The 21,076-nt window shown below is 37.7% G+C and overlaps 1 protein-coding gene across 2 annotated transcripts in view; it reads right to left on the bottom strand.

The window, feature by feature from the left end:
- The window catches only part of EIF2B3 (eukaryotic translation initiation factor 2B subunit gamma), a 118,009-nt gene that overhangs the window by 53,974 nt on the left and 42,959 nt on the right, over positions 1–21,076 (bottom strand). For both annotated transcript variants that reach the window (XM_040231322.1, XM_040231323.1), the window contains exon 5: positions 10,046–10,157. In XM_040231322.1, the coding sequence (XP_040087256.1) occupies positions 10,046–10,157 (112 nt within the window). The remainder of the gene's footprint in view (positions 1–10,045; positions 10,158–21,076) is intronic.

The raw sequence follows: 21,076 nt of genomic DNA, 5'->3' as shown, positions 1-21,076 counted from the left end.
ATCCTGACTGCTGTCAGAAACAAGCTATGTTAAAATGGCCCCATCATAGATACTCTTTATAGAAAGGGAGAAGAAAAAAAAAAAAAAACTCGAATGGGGCTGGTAAACTACAGCCTGCCAGCTGGATGATCCTGCTTCCTGTTTTCATAGATAAAGTTTTATTGGAACACAGCCATGCTCATCTGGTACATATCTATGGATGCTTTGGTGCTATAACAGCAGAGCTGAATAAATGCAATAGAGACTAGATGGTCTGCAAAGTCTAAGATATTTACTATTTGCCCCTTATAGAAAAAGTTTGCCAATCCTTGTTCTATACCTCAACATTCATCAGATTGCCAAGCCGTAGATTATAGACTTTCAATCATATAGGTGATTTCCCACTTATTCATTCAACAAATATTTATTGGAATTTCTTATTTCTAACTAATCCTTGTTCATTTCCTCATCTGTAAAGTGGCATATAATAGAATCTACTTCCACTGTGTAAAAAAAAAAAAGCCTTTAACACAATGCCAGGCACAAAATTTGAAAAACTAGAGTTGCTGTCTTATCATCTTCATTGTCATCATCACCATTACCACCACCACAACCATGATGCTTTCCTGATGTTGTAGGAAAAGTAGGCTCTCTGATGGCCATGACCACCTAAGAAAGGAGAGAACTCTAGCATTTCTCAGGATTTACTTTGTACTTAGGAAAGAGCTGTATGTTGATAGCACTCAGACTGCAACCACAAGAAAAAGAAATGTTCCTCTGATATGAAATGGCAGTTGATCATTTAGGCTTCTGATATCAGAAATAACAAAAACTCAATATCTTTTCCAGGGTTCAGTTCAGTTTAGTTGCTCAGTCGTGTCCAACTCTTTGAGACCCCATGAATCGCAGCACGCCAGGCCTCCCTGTCCATCACCAACTTGCGGAGCTCACTCAGACTCACGTCCATCGAGTCCGTGATGCCATCCAGCCATTTCATCCTCTGTCATCCCCTTCTCCTCCTGCCCCCAATCCCTCCCAGCATCAGAATCTTTTCCATTGAGTCAACTCTTCGCATGAGATGGCCAAAGTACTGGAGCTTCAGCCTTAGCATCATTCCTTCCAAAGAAATCCCAGGGTTGATCCCCTTCAGAATGGACTGGTTGGATCTTCTTGCAGTCCAAGGGACTCTCAAGAGTCTTCTCTAACACCACACTTCAAAAGCATCAATTCTTTGGCGCTCAGCTTTCTTCACAGTCCAACTCTCACAACCACACATGACCACTGGAAAAACCATAGCCTTGACTAGATGGACCTTTGTTGGCAAAGTAATGTCTCTGCTTTTCAATATGCTATCTAGGTTGGTCATAACTTTCTTCCCAGGAGTAAGCATTTTTTAATTTCATGGCTGCAACCACCATCTGCAGTGATTTTGGAGCCCTAAAAAATAAAGTCTGACACTATTTCCACTGTTTCCCCATCTATTTCCCATGAAGTGATGGGACCAGATGCCATGATCTTTGTTTTCTGAATGTTGAGCTTTAAGCCAACTTTTTCACTCTCCTCTCTCACTTTCATCAAGAGGCTCTTTAGTTTCTCTTTGCTTTCTGTCATAAGTATGGTGTCATCTGCATATATGAGGTTATTGATATTTCTCCTGGCAATCTTGATTTCAGCTTGTGCTTCATCCAGTCCAGCATTTCTCATGATGTACTCTGCATAGAAGTTAAATAAGCAGGGTGACAATATACAGCCTTGACATACTCCTTTTCCTATTTGGAACCAGTCTGTTATTCCACGTCCAGCTCTAACTGTTGCTTCCTGACCTGCATATAGGTTTCTGAAGAGGCAGGTCAGCTGGTCTGGTATTCCCATCTCTTTCAGAATTTTCCAGTTTATTGTGATCCACACAGTCAAAGGCTTTGGCATAGTCAATAAAGCAGAAATACATGTTTTTCTGGAACTCTCTTGCTTTTTCGATGATCTAGTGGATGTTGGCAATTTGATCTCTGGTTCCTCTGCCTTTTCTAAAACCAGCTTGAACATCTGGAAGTTCACGGTTCACATATTGCTGAAGCCTGCCTTGGAGAATTTTGAGCATTACTTTACTAGCGTGTAAGATGAGTGCAATTGTTTGGTAGTTTGAGCATTCTTTGGCATTGCCTTTCTTTGGGATTGGCATGAAAACTGACCTTTTCCAGTCTTGTGGCCACTGCTGAGTTTTCCAAATTTGCTGGCGTATTGAGTGCAGCACTTTCACAGCATCATCTTTCAGGATTTGAAATAGCTCAGCTGGAATTCCATCACCTCCACTAGCTTTGTTCATAGTGATGCTTTCTAAGGGCCACTTGACTTCACATTCCAGGATGTTTGGCTCTAGGTGAGTGATCACACCATCGTGATTATCTTGGTCATGAAGATCGTTTTTGTACAGTTCTTCTGTGTATTCTTGCCACCTCTTCTTAATATCTTCTGCTTCCGTTAGGTCCAGACCATTTCTGTCCTTTATCGAGCCCATCTTTGCATGAAATGTTCCCTTGGTATCTCTAATTTTCTTGAAGAGATCTCTAGTCTTTCCCATTCTGTTGTTTTCCTCTATCTCTTTGCACTGATCGCTGAGGAAGGCTTTATCTCTTCTTGCTATTCTTTGGAACTCTGCATTCAGATACTTATATCTTTCCTTTTCTTCTTTGCTTTTCACTTCTCTTCTTTTCACAGCTATTTGTAAGGCCTCCTCAGACAGCCATTTTGCTTTTTTGCATTTCTTTTCCATGGGGATGGTCTTGATCCCTGTCTCCTGTACAATGTCACGAACCTCCATCCATAGTTCATCAGGCACTCTATCTATCAGATCTAGTCCCTTAAATCTATTGCTCACTTCCACTGTATAATCAAAAGGGATTTGATTTAGGTCATACCTGAATGGTCAAGTGGTTTTCCCTACTTTCTTCAATTTCAGTCTGAATTAGGCAATAAGGAGTTCATGATCTGAGCCACAGTCAGCTCCTGATCTTGTTTTTGCTGACTGTATAGAGCTTCTCCATCTTTGACTGCAAAGAATATAATCAATCTGATTTCGGTGTTGACCATCTGGTGTTGTCCATGTGTAGAGTCTTCTCTTGTGTTGTTGGAAGAGGGTGTTTGCTATGACCAGTGCATTTTCTTGGCAAAACTCTATTAGTCTTTGCCCTGCTTCATTCCATATTCCAAGGCCAAATCTGCCTGTTACTCCAAGTGTTTCTTGACTTCCTACTTTTGCATTCCAGTCCCCTATAATGAAAAGGACATCTTTTTTGGGTGTTAGTTCTAAAAGGTCTTGTAGGTCTTCTTTCCAAAGTTAATGAGGAAGAAAAAAATGATTTGAATTTATGAACACCTGTCTTGAGAACTTAAGAGACTGCTGGCAGCCCCAAACTCCAGCAACAACATTAAAAGGCAACGTGACATTAAATGAGTCCATGGATGGATTCATAATGTGAAATTAAATGAGTCCACTGACTACCTTCCAAATCAACCATCTACCCAGATTTGGTTACAAACAAATTTTCTCAGTTTTTGTGAGAACTATGATTTTTTAAAAGTCCAACAGCCTGATATATGTATGTAGTTTTTTCTAATTCAATCCAACAAGTAAATGTTGGATTGAAATGGGCGTCTATTTTTCTCTACTACAGTGTTTGTCATGTCTCTCTAACATGTACAGAAGTTGTCTGAGAAAATAAGTATGCTTTATGCTCAAATATGCCGATGACACCACCTTTATGGCAGAAAGAGAAGAACTAAAGAGCCTTTTGATGAAAGTGAAAGAGGAGAGTGAAAAAGTTGGCTTAAAGCTCAACATTCAGAAAACTAAGGTCATGGCATCCGGTCCCATTACTTCATGGCAAATAGATGGGGAAACAGTGGAAACAGTGGCTGACTTTATTTTGGGGGGCTCTAAAATCACTGCAAATGGTGACTGCAGTCATGAAATTAAAAGACGCCTACTCCTCAGAAGTAAAATTATGATCAACCTAGACAGCATATTAAAAAGCAGAGACATTCCTTTGCCAACAAAGGTCCGTCTAGTCAAGGCTATGGTTTTTCCAGTAGTCACGTATGGATGTGAGAGCTGGACTATAAAGAAAGCTGAGTGCTGAAGAATTGATGCTTTTGAAGTGTGGTGTTGGAGAAGACTCTTGAGAGTCCCTTGGACTGCAAGGAGATCCAACCAGTCCATCCTAAAGGAAATCAGTCCTGAATATTCATTGGAGGGACTGATGTTGAAGCTGAAACTCCAATAATACTTTGGCCACCTGATTCGAAGAACTGACTCATTTGAAAAGACCCTGATGCTGGGAAAGTTTGAAGGCGGGAGGAGAAGGGAACAACAGAGGAGTTGGTGATGGACAGGGAGGCCTGGCATACTGCAGTTCATGGGGTTGCAAAGAGTCAGACAAGACTGAGTGACTGAACTGAACTGATGCTCTTTTTGGGATCCTTCAAAATTCTGGATAATAAAATCCTAAATGATTCACTGGGGGAGTAAAAGATTTAAAACCAAGTGCTGGATTTCTCTGGTAGTCCAAGTGGTTAAGACTCTTGTGTTTCCAATGCAGGGGGCAGGGATTAAATTCCCAGTCAGGGAACTAAGATGCTGCATGGCATGCCCCTCCCCAAAATCCTTAAATTATTTTACCAAGAATCCTTTGTATCTCTGAATGCATCTTTTGACCACATGAGATATTAATTATATTGAATTATCTTTCTCTCTTTTTTCTATTAGATTCTAATTTCAATTATTTTCATTTTTCATCTAAAGTACTGCTGCTGCTGCTAAGTCACTTCAGTCATGTTTGACTCTGTGTGACCTCATAGACGGCAGCCCACCAGGCTCCCCCGTCCCTGCCATTTCCTTCTCCAGTGCATGAAAGTGAAAAGTGAAAGTGAAGTCGCTCAGTCATGTCCGACTCTTCGAGACCCCATGGACCACAGCCTACCAGGCTCCTCTGTCCATGGGATTTTTGAGGCAAGAGTACTGGAGTAGGGTGCCATCGCCTTCTCTGCTAAAGTACTAGATATCTTAAATTTTTCCTTTATATATAAAATTTGATTTTCAATTGTATCACTTCTGTTCTTTGCAATTTTAAAATTAATTAATTAATTCTGTAGTTATTTGGTACTCAATTTATTTTCGTTTCTGTAATATTTTCTTTTATCTCATTTTGTTTTCATAACACCATCTCATCATTGAACTCTTATTTATTAAATGCACAGTCCATTGAGTTGTTCTGCAGTTGTAGAATTATATATATATATATTTTTGCCTTTTTTTAAATATATAAATTTATTTAGAATTATATATTTGTAAGGAAATTCTTTGTATTCAGTTCAGATCAGTTCAGTCGCTCAGTCGTGTCTGACTCTTTGTGACCCCATGAACCGCAGTACGCCAGGCCTCCCTGTCCATCACCGGCTCCCAGAGTCCACCCAAACCCATGTCCATTGTGTCAGTGATGCCATCCAACCATCTCATCCTCTGTCGTCCCCGTCTCCTCCTGCCCTCAATCTTTCCCAGCATCAGGGTCTTTTCAAATGAGTCAGCTCTTCACATCAGGTGGCCAAAGTATTGGAATTTCAGCTTCAACATCAGTTCCTCCAGTGAACACTCAGGACTGATCTCCCTTAGGATGGACTGGTTGGATCTCCTCGCAGTCCAAGGGACTCTCAAGAGTCTTCTCCAACACCACACTTCAAAAGCACAATTCTTCTACGTCAGCTTTCTTTATAGTCCAACTCTCACATCCATACATTACTACTAGAAAAACCATAAAAGTGGATGGATTTCTTGCTGTTTCAGCAAAGTATATAAGCAAAAGTGACAATTTAAGGACAAGAAACAACTAGAAAGAAGACCCTTGATTCCTCACAAGACTATGGAGCTAGTATACCAGCCCTGGACTGCACAGGGTACCTGTGACAGAGCTTCTTTATATGAGAGGGAAGTAAACTCGAGCCTGTTAAAAACATTATCTGAGTTTTTTTGTGATGTGAAGCTGAACCAATATCTGATATAAATGATGTTTGTTAAACAAACAAACAAACAAAAAAAACCATAGCCTTGACTAGACGGACCTTTGTTGGCAAAGGAATGTCTCTGCTTTTTAATATGCTATCTAGGTTGGTCATAACTTTCCTTCCAAGGAGCAAGCATCTTTTAATTTCATGGCTGCAATCACCATCCACAGTGATATTGGAGCCCAGAAAAATAAAGTCAGCCATTGTTTCCCCATCTATTTCCCATGAAGTAATGGGACCAGATGCCATGATCTTCGTTTTCTGAATGTTGAGCTTTAAGCCAACTTTTTCACTCTCCTCTTTCACTTTCATCAAGAGGCTCTTCAGTGCTTTTTCACTTTCTGTCATAAGGGTGGTGTCATCTGCATATCTGAGGTTATTGATATTTCTCCCGGCAATCTTGATTCCAGCTTATGCTTCCTCCAACCCAGTGTTTCTCATGATGTACTCTGCATATAAGTTAAATAAGCAGGGTGACAATATATAGGCTTGATGTACTCCTTTTCCTGTTTGGAACCAGTCTGTTGTTCCATGTCCAGTTCTAACTGTTGCTTCCTGACCTGTATACAGATATTCATTGAGTTCTTTTTCCTCAGGACAGGTTTTTGCAGTCTATTTTTCTTGCTTTAATTTTTGCTATACGTTTGTACAGTTGGATAGATTGATTCTTTTGGTCTTATTCATGCTTTTTAAAAAAATAGTTTTATTTATTTTTAGCTATGCTGGGTCTTCCTTGCTGTACAGGCTTTTCTCTAGTTGCAGTGCATGAGTTTCTCATTGTGGTCACTTCTCTTGTTGCAGAGCATGGGCTCTAGAGTGCACAGGCTTCAGTAGTTGTGGCTAGTGGGCTCAGCATTTGCAGCTCTCAGGCTTTAGAGAACAGGCTCAGCTGTGGGGTGCGTGACTTAGTTGCTCCACAGCATGTGGGATCTTCCCGGATCAGGGATGGAACCCATGTTTTCTGCACTGGTAGGCAGATTCTTTACCACTGAGCCCCCAGGGAAGCCCATGATTGTTTTATTTAGTGTGATATATTATAGGTGAATTCTTTTTAGAAAATGTTTTTATTTATTTATTTGGCTGCACTGGGTTTTATTTGTAGCATGTGGGATCTTTTAGTTAGAGTATGTGAGGTCTTAATTGTGGCACATGGGATCTAGTTTCCTGGCCAGGGACTAAATCTGGGCCCCCTGCATTGGGAATGCAGAGTCTTAGCCACTGGACCACCAGGAAGTCCCATAGATGAATTCTTATCTTTTATCCTTTCATATCTGAGAGTGGCTATCATGTGAGTCTTGGTTATTTTGTATTCTGTGTACTTTTCTACAGCTTCAGGGAATGATGTGCGTGGGAGAGATGGAAAGGGTATAAGGAACTCACCAAGGTACCGCAGAGTCTTTGTTCGATTATTTCTCTATCCCGAGATTCTGTTAAACATTCTTGATTCATTGCATATACCTAAGGAGTTATCCCATTCCTATGGAAGTCTCTAGCTTCACCTTATTTCACCTGTTCATTGGTTAAGGCCAGATCTTTTGTTTCTGTTACAGTCAACCTCAGGGAAAATTGTTCATTTTCCCTGGTGCATCATTTACTCCTCAGCAGTGTTTCTACTGCTTCTCAGTCAGAAGATAAATGTACAGATAGGTACTCAGTTTGCTTCTTTTCAGATCTAGAGCTATTAGTGAGAATTTGCAGGATTTCATTAAGACATCAGTATGGCTTCTGGGGAATGCTGATAGGGCAGAGCTGAGAGCCTACTGCTATTCCTTTCTATTCCTCATTGGAATCTTGCTTCTTTCCTTGGTCACCAATTTTTGAGCTTTATTGTGTTTAATTATCATACTGTGTTTGCTACTGTTGAAACTCTGCCAGTTTTTAAATTTTCAAGTTTATTTACTTAATGGTTGTGCTGGGTCTTTGTTGCGACGAGCAGGGGCTACTCTTTGTTGCAGTGCCTAGGCTTCTCACTACAACGGCTTCTCTTGTGGCACCCAGGCTCTAGACACACGGGCTTCAGTAGTTGCAGCACTCAGGCTCAGCAGTCGTGGCGCATGGGCTGTTCCTCCATGGCATGTGATCTTCTAGGACCAGGGACCAAACCTGTGTCCCCTGCATTGGCAGGTGGATTCTTATCCACTGTACCACCAGGGAAGTCCCTCTGCCAGTTTTTAAATTATTTCTCATACTTGATTAGAAACTAGTAGTAGGAAGTTCTGTGATAAAATCTGAAGTAGCCACTTTAATCCACAAGTGTTTTCCTCAAGAGCTGTTTATTTATAGGTGATGTTTACTATGTTTTGGTCACCTACTATGGAACAGGCATTATGCTAACTGTTTTAGATACATTTATTGGAAGGACTGATGCTGAAGCTGAAGCTCCAATACTTTGGCCATCTGATGCGAAGAGCTGACTCGTTAGAAAAGACCCTGATGCTGGGAAAGACTGAAGGCAGGAGAAGGGGATGAAAGAGGACGAGATGGTTGGATGGCACCACTGATTCAATGCATGTGAGTTTGAGCAAACTCCAGGAGATGGTGAAGGACAGGGAAACCTGGTGTGCTGCAGTTCATGGGGTCGCAAAGAGTTGGACATGACTGAATGACTGAACAACAACAAATTTCCCATAGCAGCCCTATTATTATTAAACTCATTTTTACAGATGAGACAACAAAGCTCTAATATAGAACTCTTATCCATAGGGGTAACTGGGCCAACTGAAACTAGAGTTTAACTTCATTTTCATTAAAATATATACACTAAAATATGTCTTCTACCTCTACTGTGCTGGAGAGCAAAACAAACAAACAGGAAAAAACACACCAACCAGTGGAAAAAACATACCAACTAGTAAGACACTCTTCTTTCCCAATTTTCTCTCATATTCATTTCATCCAGGTTCCAAACATTTATTAAGCATTCCTATGTAGTGGCATCAGGCAGTGATGCAGATAATGGCTTCTGAAGTAGTCAATAAAATGCTGATTAAAAAAAATGTGACTATGTTGCCTATATGTAGCCACTGGGATGACTACTATCAAAAACAAAACAAAACAGAAAATAACGCATGTTAATGAGAATATAGAGCAATTAGAACCTTTGTGCATGATTGGTGGGACTGTAAAATGGAAAACAGTATGGACACTCCTCAAAAAATAAAAAATAGGAACTATAAAATAATCCAGCAATCTCACCTCTGGTATATATCCAGAAGAATTCAAAGCAGGATCTCAAAGGGATATTTGTATATCCATGTTCACTGCAGCATTATTCACAAAAGCCAAGAGGTGGAAGCAACCCAAATGTCCACGGATTGATTAACAGATAGAGAAAATGTGGTGTATATACACAATGGAATTTAAGAAGCCTTGAAAAGGAAAAAAAATTCTGACACATGCTACAATGTGAATAAACCTAGAGGACATTATACTAATGAAGTGAAAGAAGTCATTGACAAATACAAATAGTATATGATTCCACTTATAAATGGTACTTAAAGTAGTCAAATTCAGAAAAACAGAAAGTCAAATGGTGGTTACCGGGGGCTGGGGAGAGGGGATGAAGGAGAGCTGTGAGTTTCAGGTTTGCAAGATGAAGAAGTTTCAGAAATCTGCTTCACAACAATGTCAATACACATAATGCTACTGAACTGTACCCTTAAATATAGTTAAAGTGATGAATTTTATGTTGTGTGTTTACCACAGTTAAACAAAAAACAGGAAGCTCTATAACACTGTCAGAAAGATAGTTCTGTTTCCTGTTCTCTCCACAGCCACTTGCTCTGCTCTGAAGCAGGATCTGCTTCTACCTTGGCCAGAAAAGACATAGGGAAAAGCTAAGCTTGTGTGGTGAAGAAAAGCCTCTATCCTACCTCATGGGAAAACATTCACATACTTTTCTCAGTTTCGCAGAGATTAATCTAGTTTTCATTTCGTTTTTCCCATCCACTGGGTGGTTTTATTTTGTTTTAAGACAAGGAGAACTGCCAAAAAGAAAAACCCCAGGGCTTACTTCTGTAGGATGGATCCCTTAATGATCAGCTCCTCATCCAAGTCTGCTTCATTAGCCATGAAGAGCAGCCTCTTGCCTGTGCTGTCCACTCCAACGAAGTCACGCTGCTCCACTGAATCACACACAAAAAGGAAAATCAAACAGAGCCATTGGCCATGCCTGCGTGACTAAGTCAGGGGACAGGGCACCTGCTCACAATGCTTTTAGAACCAAATACAGGAGTATTATTTAACACGTACTCATCACAGTGTTTAAAACATGGGCAGTCAGAATTTTTTTGTATTGCTCTAGAGGATATAATTAGGTTAGCTGGTGAACTTGAATAAAGTCTGCAGACTAAAGTATTATGCCAATGTAATTTCCTATCTTAGGAGATTGTCCTTTTTGGGTTAGGAGTATGGGGGAAAGACACACATTGATGTGTTAAAGGCAAAGGGAATCATATCTGCAATTTATTCTCATAAATAATTCAGAAAAATAATGATTATAAATATATTGTATATACATCAGATATATTGAATACATAAGAGGGAAAGAGGGAGAATACTAGAGCAAATGGTAATATTTGGGGAATCTGGGTAAAGGATATATGCAATCTTTGTACTACCCCTATAACCTGTAAATGTGAAATTATATAAAAAAATGAAAAGTTAACGAGATGATGGATATTTTAATTAGTTTGTGGTAGTCATTTTATAATGTTTACATATATCAAAACTTTATGCTGCTTATCTTAAACATAATTTTTATTTGTTAAAAATAATAAGTAAATATAAAAAATGAGAAGTTAAAGAAAAAGAGGGGCAATCAAGATACTGCTTAGCCAAATTAAGTGGATGAATCTCAAGTTCACTGCATGGAACAGAAGGAAAGTACAATTGCTTCTCTGTAAATAATAACCTAGGTCTGCTCACTGTGTAAATGGGAATAGTGTTTAAGGACATCCACATTTAGCCAACAGTAACTATATGTGTATTACACACTAGATTCTATGCTGTGGAGGGGAGCAATGAAAGAAAATAAGGCACATATTTACTAGATGAGGGGAGTTCTCTGGCAGACAGTGATTTTATAGGCGGCCATATTATTGCTGTCTTCTGTGTCATATTTCTTTCCCCCAACAAGATTACAAATTCTAAAAAGGCAGATTTATGATTCCTTTAGATCTGCCACAACATCTAGTACAATGTTGACCGCTTAATAAAATCTGCCAGTAACATCCATACAGTATCTGTTTATAGCTTACAAAAGCATTTTCACATAGAGACAGCATAGTGTAATGATTAAGAAGAGAGCTTCTGAAGTTAGACTACTTGGGTATGAATTCTACATACTAGCTGTACATCTTTGAGCAAAATACTAAACTTCTATTCCTCAAGTTCATCTGTAAGAAGGAAATAATAGTGCCGACACCTACCTCACAGGATTGTTAGGAGAACTAAATGAATTAATAGTATCTGTAAAACTGTATTTAGTGCTTTTAACTAAAACATCAAATAAAATATTTACGTTTAAAAAATTAAACAAAAGACACACTCTCATTTGATCTTCACAACAATCAAATAAAGCAATGATTTAATACCTCTTTGAAAGAGAAAAACTAAAAGTTAAGTTCTAGGAAAAATGGCCATCTCTAAAGATGAACTTGTCTACCTCCTATTGACAGACAAAGGCCACTATATAACCTAATATGCTTCCCTGTTGGCTGCAGCTGCCTATACCTAAAACCAAATGTTTCACTCAAGTATACAATGTGTTTAATTCAGGTTCTTGAAAGCATTCATTCTTTCAAATGTTTTTTGCTTAGCTCACATGCAATGTTTTAATCTGAATAGGGAGAAACTGTCAATAAAAAATTACACTTTTCTTTTTATTACCAAGATAAGTGAACTCCAAAGAAGGAAGGATAAATAATGCCAATATGCTGCTATCAAAAGTCTACAAACAGTAAATGCTAGAAAGGGTGTGGAGAAAAGGGAACCCTCTTACACTGTTGGTGAGAATGCAAACTAGTACAACCACTGTGGAGAACAGTGTGGAGGTTCCTTAAAAAACTGGAAATAGAACTGCCATATGACCCAGCAATCCTATTGCTGGGAATACACACTGACAAAACCAGAACTGAAAGAGACATGTGTATCCCAACATTCATCACAGCACTGTTTATGATAGCTAGGACATCTTAGATGCAACCTAGATGTCCATTGGCAGATGAATGGATAAGAAAGCTATGGTACATATACACAATGGAATATTACTCAGCTATTAAAAAGAACATATTTGAGTTAGTTCTAATGAGGTAGATGAAACTGGAGCCTATTATACAGAGTGAAGTAAGTCAGAAAGAAAAACACCAATACAGTATATTAACACATATATATGGAATTTAGAAAGATGGTAATGATGACCCTATATGCAAGACAGCAAAAGAGAAACAAATATAAAGAACAGACTTTTGGACTCTGTGGGAGAAGGCAAGGTTGGGATGATTTGAGAGAAGAGCATTGAAACGTGTATATTATCATATGTGAAACAGATGACCAGTCCAAGTTCAATGCATGAAACAGGGTACTCAAAGCCAGTGCACTGGGACAACCCAGAGAGATGGGATGGGCAGGGAGGTGGGGGGTGGGGTTTGGGATGCACAGACATGTACACCTGAGGCTGATTGATGTCAATGTATGGCAAAAACCAACACAATAAGGTAAAGTAATTAGCCTCCAATTAAAATAAATAAATTAATTTTGAAAAATTTTTAAAAAGAATGCCAATATGAAATTTACAGAGAATTTCAACTGAAGCTATATTTTACAGAGAATTTCAAATGCCACAAAGCAACTGTGACATATATCAATTCATCCATTACATGGAAACTTGAGAATATAACAAAGTCTGCAAAGGTCTGATTACAAGCCAATATTTTAAAAAGAAATAACACAGAGATGTTATTTTTGGATATATTTGGAGTGCTTACCCTATCCAACTCCTCTGGCCCACAGAAACCTTGAATTACTCAATGTCCTGGGAGCAATAATTTCCAACAAATCAATTTTGCAGCTATGTTGCACTTCAGTCACATTTCCCTCACTCTCAGGCCCCCCTCCTTGTATTGGCTTCTTTGTAGCTACCATAGCAACTAGAACCTCAGAATATGATACAAATTATAGAAACTTGGATAGGTTTCTTTCTGTTCTGCATTAACAAAGTGAATTCCACCTGGGAAGCAGAGCAAGAACATCCTAAGATTGTCCATCCTAAGAGAAAGTTTACACAAATAAGGTTAAGAAGGCAGTTAAAACTGAACTCTCATCTTAAAAAAATCTGTCATAACCAACTATCCATATATTTTTCCAGTTGTTTTTTTTTCTCTGTTTCCTCTTTAGTCATTTACTTATCCATTCATTCATTCAACTAAGAAATATATTTGTGCACCAGCCCTGTGACAGGTCATATGTTTGGGGTGGGGAATTTCATCTCATTTTATGAGGCCAGTATGATTCTGATGCCAAAACCAGACAAAGATATGAGAAAGGAAGATTACAGGCAAATTCACTCATTATATAAATATAAGAATCCTGAATAAAATATTAGCAAATAAAAAGTAATAGTGTATATTATAGATTTAAAAGGGTTACAGATTTGTTGTAGCTCTTCCCATCAAGAAATAAAGCCTAGAATGTAAAATGGTAGCCACTGTGGAAACCAGCATGGTGGTTCCTTAAAATATTAAAAATAGAATTACAATATGATCCAGCAATTCCACTTCTGGGTATATACCCGAAGGAATGAAAGTAAGGTCTTGAAGAGATATTTGTATACCCATGTTCATAGCAGCATTACTCAAAATAGTTAAAATGTAGAAGCAACCCAAATGTCCATCTGTGAACTAAACAGATAAGCAAAATGTGGTATATACACATAAGAGAATATTATTCAGCTTAAAAAGGAAATCCTAAAATATGCCACATAGATACACTTTGAGGACACTGTACTAAGTGAAAAAAAGACAGTGACAAAAAGACAAATACTATATAAGTCTACTTATATATGGTACTTAAATTAAGGTAGCCAAAATCATACAGACAGAAAGCAGATGGCATTTGCCATGGGCTAGGAGGAGGGAGAAAATGAGGATTTATATTTAATGGCTATGAAGTTTCAGTTTTATAAGATGAGAAGAAGTATGGAGAAGGGTAGAGGTGATGGTGTTCCACATTATAAATGTATTTAATGCCACTAAACTAAATTTTATGTTACGTGTTTTTACCACAACAAAAAAGTGGGAGGAAAAAAAACTGCTGACTAGAAGGGGGAAAAAAAAAAAGTAAGGTTAGTTCCCCATCCTTTATATCTAGGTTGGTCTAATGACTAACTTTGACTAACAAAGAGTCTGGAGGAAGTAACACAATGTAAGTTCTGATTTTTGGCCTCAAGAGATTGTGTAGCTTCTGTTATTTTCTTAGAACCTGCTGCTGCCATGTGAGCAAGCCTGGGCTAGCCTCCTGTGTAAGAGACTAAATGAAAAAAGAAAGGGACTTCCCTGGTGGTCCAGTGGCTAAGACTTCACACTTCCAATGCAGGGGGCCTGGGTTCAATCCCTGGTCAGGAAAATTAAATCCCATATGCTGCAACTATGAGTTCTCATGCCACAACTAAGACTTGACACAACTAGATAAATAAATAAAAATTTTTTTTTAAGAAAGAAACTTGGCTGTCCCAGCTAAAGCCCTAGACATATTAGTGGGTTCAGCTTTGGTAGGCAGGCTCAAAGAATTATAACAGCTTCCTAGCATTCACACCCTTCTGTATCCTCTCCCATTGAATATGGGCTGACCTAGCTACTTGCTTCTATCCAGCAAGGGGAAAAAGTAATGAGATATTATATTTGTGATTAGGTTACGTAAATTCATAACTTATGCTTTGCTAGAAGATTGAGAAAAGGTCCATTTAACAAATGGAGCAAGGAAGAAGGGACATCTACATGGGGAAAAAAAAAGCCAACCTCATACCATATACAAAAGACAAATCTGTTTGGATCAAGGAATTATGTGTCAAGCATAAAACTTAAAAATTCTTAATAGAAAATCCAAGTTAACATTGTTCAGAACTTGCAGTACAGAGTTCTTCAGAAGACATAAAAAAGAATGAAAATTTGCCATTTGTAACAACATGTAGGGACCTGGAGGGTATTACACTTACTTAATGAAATAAGTCAGATGAGAAAGACACACACAGTATGTTATCACTTATATGTGAAATTTAAAAAATAAAAAGAAACAGACTCACAGATATAGACAACACTTAGTGGTTACCAATGGGGAGAAGGAAGATGGAGGCATAACAGAGGTAGGGTATTAACAGGCACAAACAACCATGTATAAAATAAATAAGCTAAAAAAATAGATTGTACAGCACAGGGAATGTAGTCAGTATTTTATAATAACTATAAACGGAATATAATCTTTAGAAACTGAATCACTATGATGTACACCTGAAACTTGGATAACATTGTAAACCAACTATAACATATTTTAATGAAAAAAAAAAACAGGCAAACAAAACAGAGAATTGGAGTCTAAGAGAATATTAAACATGTATGAATAAAAATTCACTTAATTTTTTTAAAAAAAGGAGATTAATTTGAGAAAAAAATTTCAGAACTGAGGACTTGAATTTTCAGATTGAAAGGCCCAAGAGATCATCCAACACAAGAGATGTCATTCAACACAAGAGATGACAATTAAACACTAAGGCATATCAATGTGAAATTTTAAAAGTTTGTAAGTTTCTAGAAAGGGAAAAGACTCAAGAATCATTATGCCATTGGACTTCACAGAAAAGCTAGAGTATAGTGAAATAATACCTTCAAAATTCTGAGGCGTCAGGATTTCCATGATAATTTTATATCCAGCCAAAATATCCAATAAGTATGAGAGCAGAATAAAGGTGTGCGAAAGCTCACAAAATTTATTTTTCACAAACCCCATCTTAGGAGGCTACCAGAGGATATATTTTTATATACACACCCACAAAGGTACATAAGGTAAGAAAGAGGAAAATATGAGGCTCAAGATATGAGAATGAAGGGCAAACCTAAAAAGACAGTTCTATAGCAGAGCAACTAATCCAGAATCTAGGAGAGAGATCTTCAAGAATTTGAAATTCTAGGAACACTTAGACTGTTGGAAAGTAATTAGAGGAGGAAATTCATACAACTGGGATTAAGGTTGAATTGGTAATAAATACATAAAAAATTAGGCAAATGAAAAAACAGGACAATTTTTAGGAAAATAAAGAGAAAAATAACAACATACTACAAGGTTCTACTGTGAATATCATTTATAAGTTCATAATAATGTAAACATATATTCAGTTAATCAACACTACAATATATGTATGTCACTGTATTAGGAAGCTGGGGAGACTGGAAATTTATATGCCTTGTGTGTGGGGGGAGAGGGTGTGGTAAAACAGAACTAAATCTTTAAGTTTCACAGTAGAAAGTAAGTAGATAATTCCTAAAACTAAAAATATCACGACACAGCAAACAAAAGCATGTCATTTGAGATGTGGGATTAAATGTGAAAAAAAATTGGCTAAAGATGTTAAGTGGCCACCTCCGAGTATAGTGAGGATAGACAGGATGGGGGTTGCTACTTATTACAATATACCATGAATAATTATAGTACTTGTAAAATTATGGGCATATAACACACTGATAAAAAATTAAAATTAAATTTTTTTTAAAAAAGAAATGAACTAGAAAGTCGAGGCTGTGGAGTTAGAAGCCATGAGTTCAAATTCTGATTCTGTCACTTACCACTGATATGATTTTTGAACAACTATCCACAAAGTGTTATTAGGCCATAGATGGATTATACAAGTTGGTAAAGTAACAAAACTACCTAGCCCCATTAATTTTATCTTGTGAGCAAATCTTGATTGTTTATGTTTCTCATATAGGGCTTAGCATAGATTTCATATATAATATGTCCTAAATTCAATGACTACATCAAAATTTATTTCATACCAGCTACCCCTGTCTATACCTAAGTAAATCATTCACCTCCTTCTTTTCAAATATTATGCCTTGAAACACATTTCCCTGTAACTGAAACATTAAATTGCTCCCTGTATTTTGTACATGTTCCTGCTATTGTACCTGTCACACCATGACATACAATTTCTACTATATTTGAACTTATTTCTGTACACTGATTCCTCAAACACAAGAATTTCAGTTTTGAGTACGCAGGAGTTTCAATCACTTCTGTTGGACATAATTAGGGGAAAAAACGGGTTGGGGCAGAAAGAATGAGATTGAGAAGAGAAAAAAAGATAAATCAGAAGCCTAAACAGGAGTAGAAGTTTGCTTGTTGAAGTAGAGCTTTGAGAGAAATAAAGGAAGCTGAAGCAAAAGAAATACAGGCTCAGAACTGCCTGCCAACATGTGTTAATATAGACGGAGCTAAGCTGACTGAGAGGTGACAACCAAATGACAGCTTTCATTTGTGAGATTCTGAAACACTCTGATATATATTGATCTAGTTTGGACCCAGGTAAAGAACCTGCCTGCTAATGCAGGAGACATAAGAGACATTGGTTCGATCCCTCGGTCAGAAAGATCCCCTGGAGAAAGGCATGGCAACCCATTCCAGTATTCTTGCCTGGAAAATCTCTTGGACAGAGGATCCTGGCAGGCTACAGTCCATGGGGTTGCAAACAGCTAAACACGACTCAAAGGACTTAACAGAGTCTGGACCAAAGCTATCCATTACTCTGAGAACTAGGGGAGAGTTTGAGAAATACTACAGTGAACTGGGTAAGTTAAATAACAGTTTCCTACAACATTTTCCATTCAAACATTCCAAGAGACATGGGAACTGTAGAGATAATAATCAATAATTTGTATCAGAAAACCATAATTTCAATAGCATTAAACAGTCGTACAGAAGAATGCCCAGGAAAAAAAGCCTCTTAGTAAACATGTTATCTGTGACGAAGCAAAACAAATACAATATGTTCTCACTGAAATTGAGAGAGATTTTGGATCTTGGATTTTCTAAGCAACAGATGGTAAATGGAAATCTTTATACAACTGGTTGGTTGAATTCATATTGTGAAACCTGGATATAGAGAGCCAACTATGCTGTTTCAAGAAGTAGATTGCCTGATTTACAGACATCTCATTTAATTCTCACACAAAAATCCTCAAAGGATTCAGTCTCATTTTACAGCTAAAGAAAATGAAGTTCAGGTTAGTTAGATAATTTGTCCAAGACTGCACAGTTTTTGAGCATTAAAGCCCACTCAGTCTGAATTCTAGAACCTGTGCATTTAACAACCATGCTACAGCAGCAGCTGTTTAATTTAAAAGTCTTGGAAACATTTCTAAACACAAATTAACAGGCAATGGGAATTCCCTGGTGATCAAGTATTTAGGACTCTACGCTTCTTCTGGCAGGGGCTTAGGTTTGATCCCTGGTCAGGGAACTAAGATTAAATTAAAAAAAAAAAAAAAAAAGGCAATGTAGTGTCAGTATATTGTATATTGCTGAAACTCAGACTCTTATAATACCCATTCATGAATCCAACTACAACTTAGACTCTAATTTTTAGGACTTAAACATCTAGGGCTTGAATATACTTGAATATACCTTGAGGGCAAAGAGAGATACCTACAGGCAGGCCCCTCAACCATTCAGTAGTATCTACTGACTGGTCACCATGGGCCATAACTGAGCCAGATGTGGGGATAAACTAAACAAAACAGACATGACTCCTATTCTCATGGAGCTTATAGTTCAATAAAGGAGAGAGTAAGTACAAGAGTAGGGCTGCCATGTATAGGCAAATAGGGGTTGAATTAGAGGGTCAAGGAAGGCCTCTCCCAGCAGATAACTTGAAGTTAAGTTGGATTTAGAGCGCATGTGTTTTGGGTAAGGGGAGAGCATTTCTGGCAGAGAACATCACATGTAAAGGCTTGCAGCAGGGGGAAAAATAAGCTCCAAAAATCCAAACATAAATTAATTTGATCCTGCCCTCCTCAGTATCTTTAGTTCCTAAAAATGTGAGAAGGAAGTGGCAACACGAAGAAAGATGGCTCCTGAAACATCTAGCCATTAGCCATTCTCCCATAAGCCAGTAAGAACACTGTTTGGGAAACTTGGATCTAACAGATCCAGACTATTAAACAATATCTGAGAAAGAGAGGACCACTGGCTGTTCTGGCACATAAGAGCAGTCAAGAGGCAGACCAAACATACAATCTGAGAAATTTATGACTCTTAAAAAAAAAATGCTTATCACTGAAATGCATAGCATTCCATGGTAAGAATTTAAAATTTAGTCCTCAAATACAACAAAATATAGATACTGAAGAGTTCAAAATTTCATGTAAAGAATGAAAAAATCTAAAATATAAATCTGATTATGACATTCTCTTGTTTAAAATTCCTCAAATATATCCCTACTGTTTCAGGGATAAAGTTCCAACTCATTAGTCTAATCCCTGTATTCTCTCCAGTACCATTTGCAGGTTCCCTGCCCTCCATACTTAGAATCTAACCATATAGCAAGTTACCAGTGAACACCACACTTTTCCAAGAAGAGCCACCTTAAAGAAACTTCCAATAACCATGTTGTTACCATTTAAGCATCAATTTAAAAATGAACAGATAATAGTTAATTTTAAATAAAATTATGAAAAGCTACTCATCTATAATGATAATTAAGACATAAAAGCTAATATACAATGTACAAAAAAGTTATAATACCAAGTAACTATAGTATTTTATTTTTTTGCATTGTTATAAGTAGAGGATTATAAAAAAAGAAAACTATATTTGCAAAATATATATGTTTATAAAGCCTGACAATACACTTGCTTCTATCTAGTAGGTAGAAAAGGATGAATATAAGGAATTGTGAGTAAGCAAACCAGAGCTCACAGAAGTAGAAATTACATCAAGAACCAAAGGACTGATACACGTGGGAAGTATAGAAAGAGGATTCAACAATTAATCTGTATCAGTGATTGCTTTAATACAAAAAGCACCTAGAAAGACATTTCAATGCTATAGTTCAAAATAATAAATTAACCAAATGTTCTGAAAAAGAGAGCTAAAAGTACAAACTATATTACTAAAATCCTATGAATGAACATTCTAGGTGGCTCTATTAATAATAATCAGATACTAATAAACCATACATAGCTTCTAATAATTGTAACAGACCATGTGAATATATAAAGATAGGGCAATGGGTTATATAATGCTGGCTAAGAAAAATCTAAAGGACACATCATTCCAGGGGGAAAAAACACATTACAGGAAAAACTAAAACCTATATAAAAAGTATGATCTAACAAAGTTTTTTGGTCATAAGTTCAGTTATTAAAAGTAGCCCAGTCATAGTATGAATGATTCAGCTGAAATACTCTGGGAAAAGCAGTCATAAACTATGCCTTAACTAAAAACCAACAATAAGCCAAAAACCCAAATTCTATAACCCTGGCTAGAGTAGAGTATTATTCCTTTTCTTTTGGATCTGGTAAGATTACTATAACTCTCTGAAAATTAAAAAAAATAACCCACTACTGGAATCCAGGGAAATATCAAGATATGTTGTAATCCCAAGACAAAACATGGTTAATGACTGTTTTGTTTACTGGCTATTTAGGGTTCGTGGTGGCTCAGCTAAAGAATCCGTCTACAATGTGGGAGACGGTTCAATTCCCGGGTTGAAAGAACCCTTGAGAAGGGAAAGGCTACCCACTCCAGTATTCTGGCCTGGAGAATTCCATGAACTGTATAGTCCATGGGGTTGCAAAGAGTCAGACAAGACTGAGCAACTTTCAGGGTCATTGGAGTATTCAAGAGAATCAGCCATTCTACAGGTGCTGTGTGGAGATGCTCTGCACCTGCGCGAACACGCTCTGCACTCGTGCAAACATGGCGCTGCACGTGGTGCGGAGCGTGCGGGTCATCTCGCGCCTGCGCACCATCTCGCGCCTGCGCACCATCTCGCGCC

Source organism: Oryx dammah, unplaced genomic scaffold (assembly GCF_014754425.2).
Source record: "Oryx dammah isolate SB20612 unplaced genomic scaffold, SCBI_Odam_1.1 HiC_scaffold_28, whole genome shotgun sequence".
Classification (NCBI taxonomy): Eukaryota; Metazoa; Chordata; class Mammalia; order Artiodactyla; family Bovidae; genus Oryx; species Oryx dammah.
This window is presented reverse-complemented; position numbering and strand designations above follow the sequence as displayed.